The 10,492-nt window shown below is 38.1% G+C and overlaps 2 protein-coding genes and 1 pseudogene across 2 annotated transcripts; 2 read left to right on the forward strand and 1 right to left on the reverse strand.

The window, feature by feature from the left end:
• Positions 1–3,536: 3,536 nt before the first annotated feature.
• On the reverse strand, positions 3,537–5,544 carry LOC137723801 (uncharacterized). The gene has a single exon (XM_068462993.2). It carries the CDS (start codon positions 5,215–5,217, stop codon positions 4,009–4,011), a length of 1,209 nt encoding a protein of 402 aa, XP_068319094.2. The 5' UTR covers positions 5,218–5,544; the 3' UTR covers positions 3,537–4,008.
• Positions 5,545–6,927: 1,383 nt separating this feature from the next.
• On the forward strand, positions 6,928–9,210 carry LOC137721846 (plasmodesmata-located protein 4). Its single transcript, XM_068460872.2, has 2 exons — positions 6,928–7,769; positions 8,790–9,210. The coding sequence occupies exons 1-2, from the start codon at positions 7,004–7,006 to the stop codon at positions 8,924–8,926; spliced, it is 903 nt and encodes a 300-aa protein (XP_068316973.1). The 5' UTR covers positions 6,928–7,003; the 3' UTR covers positions 8,927–9,210.
• On the forward strand, positions 8,973–10,445 carry LOC137722217 (transcription factor TCP4-like; annotated as a pseudogene).
• Positions 10,446–10,492: the final 47 nt, after the last annotated feature.

Here is a 10,492-nt window from a genome sequence, read left to right on the forward strand (position 1 = left end):
ACAATGAAAAATTTTTCAATTAACAAAGTATTTGTGTGGCCCTAAGCAAGAGTAGTGCTTTTTTCGAAAGTCGTTAGCAATTATTGGAAAGATGATTTACTTAATCAAGGAGCACAATGCGCGGATTGCAATCAAACTAACATGAAAATTACGTTGGTTGTTTAACCAAGATTTTAAGCAAGTTTTACGGAAAATCAAATCTGGCCTGTAGAATAAGTGTAGTTCACTTTAAGGGCTAGTTTGGTATTGTTGTGCATTGAAAAAAAAAATGTTTCTGCTGTGTTGTAAGGATAAGCAATTGTGAAATAAAGTAACATAGTATTTGGTAAACTTTTTTATAAAAATGCTTTTGAAAAAAAAAAAAAAAAACAGTATTATAGTGTTTGATAAACTTTTATGTAAAACAGATGTTAAAAAAAAAAAAACTAGTTTTTCAAAGTTGGGTTTTGTAGCTTTGTGTTTTTGGCTTTTTTTTACCCAAAATTGTGAAAAAAAAAAACTGAAGCTGAATGTTTACCAAACATAAAAAAGCTCTCAGCTTTTTTGATAACCACTTTTTTCAGAATCACCTCAGTACCAAACTAGACCTAAGAGGTCTTCCAATAAGTATCCATAACAACCATGAGCGGGTGGCCTAGTAGTAAATGACGGATTGCGAGGCTTCTTTCAAATACAAAATTGGAGGTCTCGAGTTTGAAACCCGCTGCTAGTGTTGAAGCCGAACTTGTGGTCAGGGAGAGGCTGAAATGCCTCTGTGAGTCTTTCTAACGTATAGATGGAATGAATAACTGTGACTTGCTACCAGTTGACCCTTTAAAAAAAAGAGTAATGTTATTCATACCATGTTTTTATACCACATTAGGTAGCATCTGATGTGGACAGCCGCATCATTTGAAAAATTTGCAAAACCCAAGAAAATGAAGGAGAAATACTCCTTGTATACCACAATCAACATTTAATTAACTAGTTTTTCATAATTATTAGTTTATTAAATAATGAACTAAATTTAAAAATCTGTTTAATTCAAATGATGCGGTTGTCCACATCAAATATTATCTAAGATGGTATGAAAATGTCACCTAATATAATATAAAAATGTGGTACAAAAACATGGTATGAATAGCATTAGAAAAAAAATAACAATAAGTATCTGTAATTACCCAAAAAGCGAGATCTTCACGATCAAAGTAGTGTAACAGTGCATTACAATCAAATTGACACGAAAACTACAATGATTGGTTAACCTAGAGAAAATAATCTGGCATTTAAATTAACTGTAATGCACTTTTAGAGGGCCGCCAATAATTACCCATAAAGTAAGACCTGCGTGATCAAGTCACTTAACCTATTCGTTACAAAATAAAATGACATGAGGACTACATCGATTGATTCTTCTAATTTTTATACAATTTCACCTTCTATTTTTTAAAAAAAAAAAAATTCAGTACCCTAGAGTTTAGGATGGCAACGAGGTGGATCGGATTCGGATGTGTCATTCTTATACTTGAACCCAAAACTATAGAATCCCTCTAATGGGTTTTCTCTGTGATTGAATCCGTTGAATAACGAATTTTTCAAGTAACGATTTTCCCCATTATTATATTTAAATATGTTTATATTTATTTATATTATTAATTAAATAGTGAATTTTAGATAAAAATGAAATTAAATAGACTACTGATACAATGCATATAATTCACATAATAAATAGTACATTATTAATACAAATGATACAATGTATATAATAAATAATATTAAAAACGAAATTATTAATATTCAAATAATGCATTATTACAACTGATTGAGGATCCTCTCCTGATCCTCTTTATGAGGATTCCGAGGATCCTCATATTATGTCCGTTCATCGTATATCGTGCGGTTAGTTTTCGTCAGATATTGTTTATGTTTAATTTTAAATAATAAAAATTTAAAATAGTTTATGAAATCACAATGTACGATAAACGGACACAATGTGAGGATCCTCGTTCAATACAACCCATACAAATGCATATAATTTAAACATTTACATTTAAAAAATATATATATTATTGGTAATTGATAAGCACATAATTAATATTATTAATAAAATAATACAAATATTACTAGGACGGACTTCCATATTTAATAATACATGATTATTGATAGTTTGTTTCTCCATATAATAAATGTTTATAATTTTTTATTGAAAATGAAAACGGTTCGGTCTTGGGTAGGGGTTCGGGGTAAATACCCCAATAATCGTGACCGAATGTGAAACCAAAAAAATTACCCCATGTTTCCTATAACCCTGAAGTACTCGAAATTTAATTCCCGCCACCAAACCGTTCAAATCAACTACTTGCAGATCATATTTGACGAGTTATATTGTCATCCCTAATTGGAGTTAAATCCCAAAGCTTAAGCATGACATTGGTAATGTCAAGCCAATTAGCTAGGATAAGTGTCATAGCCCATGTTTGATGTATTTCTAGTAACAAGACAGGGCTCCATTAATCCATAATTTCTAAAAGATGCGACTCTATGGGACCAGCATAAACTCAATCTCAATTATATCTTGTCTCGTTCAAACAATTTTTAGGACTCATTTGGTGGGCTGTATGAGATTGATTCTTAAGAATAAGATTTAATTGACAGAGATTAGTTAGGCATGACTTGCAATATGTGTATATGAAGAGGTTAGATAATCCGCACATTCACTATATTCTCTTATTTGCCCGACCACCATAATGGAGGTGTCTACCCCTTTATACAGGCCTCTCCTTCTTAAGGTCTCATAAAATGCCACTTGTACTAGCTTACTGACAACTTTCTACTTATTCGCCCAAGCCTTCATCAATGAAGATGTTATAGCAATCAAATGGCGCGTCTTTTAAGGTTCAGGTGGTCCGATCGTCTCGTTCAAACCTCAATTATTCTGCATGTTGTCGTACAGCTGAGTAGTTGTGTGCTTAGAAATTTATGCCGTAAAGCTGTTAGCTTGTTCACATGTTCACTTATCGGGAAGTTTTTTGTCTTAGTCGAACTGAGTAATCGGGTCGACCCTTTTAGAACCCTTTGGGCCTTGTGATTATTGGTATTTCCTTGGGCTTACGTCGTTGCATGGGCCTAATAGGCCTAGCGTTAACAAGATTTATAACCCATCATGTTTTAGTCATGTCCATCTTACATTTTGACATAACAAACAATGAACTGGACTCAAGTTTATTTTAATTGGTCACAACCTATCTCAACCAGCCTACTAAATATGCTATTAAGGCCCGTTTGGTTTGCTTGATTGGATTAAACCTTAGGGATAAAATTGAATTGGCAGGGATTGGTTAGGTAGGATTTGTAACCTATGTATAAAAGTCTTGTCCGCCTCACATTTTAGCACAACAAACAACAAATTGGATTAGAGTTCATTTTAATTGGTTACAACCCATCCTAACTAGCCTACCAAATAAGACCTTATGATTCACTCACCTACCAAATGAGCTCTAATAATTATACTAGATAACATCCTTTAGCTCTCCCCCACCATGTTAGTATAAATAATATTGTTTGTTAAAAAAATTAATACTATACATATTGGCATATTTTATTTAATTTTTTAGAAGATACATGTGCGTTGAAATTGAAAAAAAATAGTTACATTGTTGAAATCCCATAAAAATAAACATTTACAATTCAATAGTTGAAATTGAAAACAATCCTATTCAATCTCCCCAATCACAAATGTAAAAGGTTAAAAAAAAAAAAAAATTAAAAAGGAGGACGGTTGTTTGTTTGTTTTTCACATCACACCCTCTAATCCTCTCTAATTCTAAAACGCACCAACAATATTTGTCTCCATCCAAACGACCCATTGTTCTTCCAATTCATCAACCCCAATATAACTACAAATCTTAATTTCATTTTAAAAACGACATCCAATTAAATCAGCGTCGTTTTTATCTCGTCAACCCCCCCCCCCCCCCCCCCAAAAAGAAATTTGGAAAAGGTAAAACGGTGGCGTTTTGTAACGTTGACCTACCGTACGTACGAGTCGTCGTCGAAAGTCAAATCGGACGGGCTGAGGTGCACTTTCCCGCTCTTCTTGTTAATCTTCGGTTTGCTGCCGCAAGAGATCGAAATCTCGCAACCCAACGCGAAGCAGGAGAACAATCCTTTGCCGCTGCTGCGGCTCCGCCGCATCTTCTGACTGCTGGGACGGCGGTGGGACGATTGGAGTGGCTTCTGAATATGGGAACCCTTTGCGTTGTTCTTGGCGCAGTCGTACACCGGCGGCAGCTCCGTCCGCCACCGTTCGATCTTGGTCTTTAACCCTTCCACGCTGTCCTGGTCCGCCCACTCGTCCAGCAACGAGCTCCCAGCATCATCGGGCGACGGCGCGCGGGCTCCGGTGTACGGCAACGGGTAGATTCCCTTGGCGATTGCGGCCGCAACCACGGAGGGCGAAGGACCGACGTCAGAGCAGAGGGACCCGTTCACGTTACCTTTCTTTTGCTCTGTGCTGAGCTCAGATCCGTTCACAATCGAGCTATTGCAGAAGGAGGCTTGAGTTTTGGGCTTGTAGGCGGCGGCATTGCAGGTGGAGTTCGACGGCCTGATTTTTGTGACGCCATCGCAGATGGAGGACGCGGGCCTGGATTTCGAGAATCCGGAATCGCTACCCGTCCGATCGCTCTGAGATCGTTGGAAGATGACGAATTTGTCTTGATCCTTGGAATTGAGGCCGCTGCTCTTCTGGTTACCGGTTTTTCCCTCCATCAGATCCCAGTACCCGACGGCGGAGGAGCTGAGCTCGCTGTAGAGCGGCATGCTCCGCATTGTGCTGTCGAGGAGGCCGAGCCCGATGTTCAGAATCCCCTGCGGGCGGCCGGACGGGCGGCGGAGCTGGATCGCCATGAACCGCATCTTGGACTTGTTCTGCAAATTGTTCACCACGACCGCGGCGGTTCCGATCAGGACGTCTCGGAGCCATGCGGAGGCGTAGATCTCGATCATGATCTTCGACGTGTCGTCGCGGAGGAAGTCGTCGTCAACTCGGAAGACGAACTTCTCGTTCCACGTCGGGTTGGTGTGGCCGGTCTGGTCGAAACGCGTCGTCAGCTTCCGCTTGGGGTTGACCCACGCGACGGCGAACGTCCGCATCGCCTTCGACGCCGGCGTCAGGTCCTGCGCCGAGATCAGGTTGATCTCCAGCAGCTGGAAGGAGGAGCCGAACGGCCGTGGCATGATTTGTAATTAACTCGGAAAACTTAAATACTTAATTTCTTAAATTCTTAATTAATTAATTGCTGCAGCAATCACAGTAATTAAATAAAGTAATTGCTGCAGGCAACTAATTAACAAAAAGAAAATAAGGTAAATTTGTGAATGGAATTGGGTTTGGATTTATGTATTTGTCTCCTGGATTAATTCATATACATACTCGTACGGACCGTAACGATAACCCGACTAACTAACCGATTGACCGTCGCTACAGCCGCCGGAGACGTGCAATCTACTAGGGAAGAGAAGGATGTGCTGCCGTGAGGAATGGTTTGTGGAGATTTGAGGGTTTTTATTGAAGGCTTTTTGCCAGGAAAGTTTGTTACACTTGAATGGTTTTTACAACCGTAATTTTTCTGAACAAATCTAAAATTGTAAAAATTTGGACACATCAAACGGGATAAAAACAAGGTAAATAGTGAAATAAACATAGTAATTATTTATTTATTTTTGCTAAGAATAAAATGTGCATAGTTATATTTACTATTTATCTGTTATTTACTTTTTACTATTTCTCTTCGTTGACCACCTTCAAATTAAAAGGTAAATTAGAAGCTTCCTAAGACCTCACACCGAATAATTCTATTAACTTTGTTAATTTAGTTTACATATATAAACATATAGTTACAAGTGCTTGAAAGTACATAACTATTTGGAAACTGATCAACCACTCTCAACCATGATGGACCAACGACAGTTCGATCATCGCACTAATGCCATTAATTTATAATACGTGTATTTATTTTATTGTAATCCCATCTTGTTATAACATGTATGTTGTTAGTGATTGATGGAAATATTATTTGGGGGTTAGTAAAAGTAGAGCGCGAAGTGTGCAATTTTTTTTGACGAAATAGCAGGCAAATTAGCATTTTATCGAGATTTGGTAGGCATAATGTCATTTGCCCAAGTCATATTGTACACCTATCAACATATGTCAAGAGCTTCAGAGAGACTATGTCGACTGATGTCAATAGTTTTTGAGAGAGCACGCTAACATATGCTAACCTATGAGCACGCCAACACATGCTAACCTATGCAGTGAGCTTATTGACATATGCCCATAACAATGCATATAAATGCATGAGGCTAGCAGCTACCTAGTCAGTGTCCATAAATGCAATTTGTCGAGCAGTTGAAAGGTAGCTTTTAAGAGCATCTTATACTTCCAAAGGGCAGCACCTAACTCTTTCACAGAGAATTTCTGAGCTTGATAGGGGCAGCTGACCCATGTCACCTTGCCCAAGATGGATCCCCCCATGTACATAGCTTAGTAATACCATACGATTGATGGTATGACCGTTATCCGGTGATTCTTGCCTAAAGAACATTAATATTGTATGAGAGCTTCATACTTCTTGTTTTACATGTTCATATTATACGAGAATTATTATTGACACTTTTAAAGGGTCATTATGCCTTATTTGAACTTTTAATGTGTAATTACTCTCGTATACTTTGATCAAAGCAAGTTATCTTTGTTCATGTAACTTACGCAAACTTTACATGATTAATTCAACAACAAGACACCTAACTATATATGTTTTTCTTTGCTGCTGATTTGAATAACTTGTAACCCTTCTGGTGAAGAAAGTCGCAAGTCTTCACCAAAGTTAGACAGAAGTGGGCCGGAAAAAAACGCTAAATCTCAACTTCCCATATCCCAAAGCACAAAAAGAAAACCAACAGATTGAAAAATGCAATCTCATTGCACAGTCTTCAAACCCTAATTAATGATCTTAAAACCCTAATGGATTCAACCTTTCTCCGTTTTGCATCGCTACTACTTCTACTTTCTCTCGCATCATCTGCAAACCCTAATTCCGACTACAACAGTTTGGTATACAAGAAATGTGCAAATCAAACATTTACAGCTCTCCCAACTAAATCGCAAGTCCCACAACAAACCCTTTCATCTTTTTTTCAACAACTGACATCACACTCCTCCCAATCAAAGTTCCATAAGCACACCGAAGCCAGCGGAGACAACAACGAGGCGGGTATTTCCGGCCTCTTCCAGTGCCGGCAGGACATCAGCAATGAGGAGTGTCACACCTGCGTGAACACCCTTCGTAACTTATCGAACACCTTGTGCAAAGAGTCGGTTTCAGCTCGTGTTCAGCTGCATGGGTGCTACGTGCGCTACGAGCTCGATGGAGTCGACTCAAAGCCCTCCAGCCATAGATTAATGCAGAAGACTTGTGGGAAGGATTTGGCAAATGGGGTGGCGGCAGGGTTTGAGAAAATGAGAGCTGCGGCGTTTGCTGCCTTGGAGAGCGGGGTTGCGGATGGTGGTGGGTTTTGCCAAACGAGTTATGAGGCGGTGCAAGTTATGGCTCAGTGTGTCGGGGGCTTGGGGGGTTGCGTGTGTGGAGAGTGTGTGAGTAGGGCGGTACAAAGTGCTGAAGAAGAATGTGGTGGTGCTGTTTCTGGGCAGATTTATTTGGAGGAGTGCTTCTTGAGCTATAGTTATCATCCAGATGGGATACCTGCAGATGACCACCCAGATGATCGAAGTGAGTTTTTCTTTTCTTTTCTTTTTTGTTTTTTTTTTTTGGTTGTCAAACAATAAATTTTGTTAGATTAAATGTTAGAGTAGTCACCGACGGAATTTGAACTCACGCTATCATGCAAGCGTTAAATACCTTTACACTTGCATGATCCAAGTGATAGAATTTGAGAATTATTTTTCATATTTTAATAAGTTTTTAATTGGGTAGTATTTTTCATACTCTCCTAAAGTTTTTCTTTTGTTAATGTTTTTTTATGATTGATATTCAGTCCAAAAACTAGAAAATAATTAAATAAAAAATGTAACGACAAAAAAAAAAAAAAAAAGGTGCGGAAATCACAATTTTCTTTACTCTATGTTTGGTTAAGGAAAATAAATTTGGAAATTTATAATTCATATGCACCAATTCTCTTGTTTGGATTAATAAATATAGAAATTTTAGAATTTTTGCGTGGAAAAAAAAAAACTTGGAATTTGAGACCTCAAATTCCTAAGTTTAAATTCCATGTAAATATGTGTCGTTTCCTAATTTCTATGATTAAGATTTTAAAAATAACAAGTTTCGTATTCAATTCCTTTGTTCTTCTAAGTTAACCAAACAAGAAAATTCACAAATTATAGAAAATAAAATCTTGTCATTTCAATTTCCGTCATTTTAAAATTTCTTAGTAATCTTAAATTTCTTCATTCATAGTGTTAAGTGATGGGAAATGTTTTATTTTTAAACAGAATAATGCTATTTATACACTCATTTTTAACTTTCGCATACTTTCATTAATTTTTTGTCATTTATCTTATTTAATTCATTCAAACCGACATCTAACAATTAAGAAGGTGTGTAAGAAGTAGGTGTGTAGATAGCATTACCCCTTAGATAATTACGTAAATTGTCATGCATTTCTACCTTTTTCACATGAAATGCACGATTAGCTTGAGATGACGTTACAACGAAACTCTTGATACATATATAATTATAAACTTAATTGTTAATTTAATGTTCCCAATTAATTGTTTTTATTTGCAGAAAACAAAGGTGGAGGAAATGGGGGAAGTGGGAAAAAGGTGGCAATTCTTGTGGGAGGAGCAGCTGCTTTGGCTTTTGCCTTCATTTTTCTCTTGTTCGTCAGGTCTTGGTCAAAGAAAGAAGATGACTGTGACTAAAATTGGTCCAATTGGATCTTCTTTTTCGACCCGATTTCAGACATTTATGATTTGGGCGGGGTTGCTTAAATTGGTCCAATTGGATCTTCTTTTCGACCCGATTTCAGACATTTACCATATTTAGTTTCTTTTTTGAGCTTTTGTTTTGGTTTTTTTCAACAGAAAATATATTGCCATTCACTTGGATGATGGACACATTGTAAAAATATTGCAAACGCTTTTGGTTGGTGCACAAAATAGTGCATGTATGACTTATATATAAATATAACGTTTGTTTTTTTTTTTTTTTAAGATTTATCTCAGTTTACTGCTGTTTTTTGGTTTTTAATATTTGATACACGAAATTTTTTTTTATTCTAAAGTGGTACATAAAATTATAATATTCGAACATTTTCATATATTTGTTAAGGTTATTGTTAAATTTATTGTTAACGGATGATGTGGCATCCACGTCAACAATAACTAGATGGCACGTGAACAATAACTGATGATGATGTGGCACCCACCCTTCCCCCTCCATCTTCGCCTCGACCCACTCCACTTCTCTCTCTCTCTCCCTCCCACATCTCTCTCTGACTCTGGATCCTCATCACCACCACCATTATCTCCACCAAAACCCAATTCTCAATTTTACCCATCTTGTCCAAGAAGAAGAAGAAGAAATCGAACAACAAACCCAGCAGAATCACCACCAAGTTTTCAACTTTCCGTGTTTCCAGCAAGACCCACATAGCAAATTGTTCAGAACCCAAATAGCAACTCGACTTTCCTCCCACCGTCGCTCGACCCGGACGCCATTGCAGACACCATAAAGTCCTTTTTCCCAACGGGTGCTTCCGCAGTCGCAGCTGCAGCTGAGGCTCCGTCGTCGACGATACAGTTTCATCAGTTCTACCCACCTGATTTACTCTCCAGAACCAGCAGCCAGAGCCAAGATCTGCGCCTCTCTCTTTAATCCTTACAAGACCCAATTCTCCTGCACCAGCACCACGCTCAGACCCATCAAAACGAGCAATCCTTTTTCTCCAGATCCCAAAACCCGATCGGGTTTGATGGGTCCTCCGCCGCGTGGGCAGAGCATCACCACAACCAGCAGCAGTGAGAGATGAACAGATTCCAAAGAATGATGGCTTGGAACAGCGGAGGTGGAGATAGCGGTGGTAACGACGGTGGATCATCGTCGTCAGGCGGGTTTGCATTCAACTTGCTGCTACCAACACAGCAGAGTAGTATTGGTTCTTTGCAGCAGCAGCCGTCGTTGTTCGGCCAAAGCCAGTTCTTTTTTCAGAGGGGACCCCTTCAGTCCAGTAACTCACCGTCAATCCGTGCTTGGATGATGTGGGAGGGAGAAAGAGAGAGAAATGGAGTGGGTGGTGTCGAAGACGCTGAAAAGTTTATTTTAATTTTTTAGTTTTTATTGATTTTTTTTTATTATTTTATTTTTTAATATTGCTTAATTATTGTTCATGTGGATGCCATGTCATCAGTTAAAGGTAAATTTAACAGCAACCTTAAAGGATGTATGAAAATGTTCCAAAATTATAACTTTATGTACCACTCTGGGAT

This window comes from Pyrus communis, chromosome 4 (genome assembly GCF_041283825.1).
Source record: "Pyrus communis isolate YQ-2024b chromosome 4, ASM4128382v1, whole genome shotgun sequence".
NCBI lineage: Eukaryota > Viridiplantae > Streptophyta > Magnoliopsida > Rosales > Rosaceae > Pyrus > Pyrus communis.

Bases quoted from the DNA above. Each gene is read 5' to 3' on its own strand.
- LOC137723801 (XM_068462993.2), bottom strand. From the start codon at position 5,217: ATGCCACGGCCGTTCGGCTCCTCCTTCCAGCTGCTGGAGATCAACCTG.
- LOC137721846 (XM_068460872.2), top strand. From the start codon at position 7,004: ATGGATTCAACCTTTCTCCGTTTTGCATCGCTACTACTTCTACTTTCT. The intron at 7,770-8,789 runs GTGAGTTTTTCT...TTTTATTTGCAG, and splicing joins TGACCACCCAGATGATCGAA to AAAACAAAGGTGGAGGAAAT.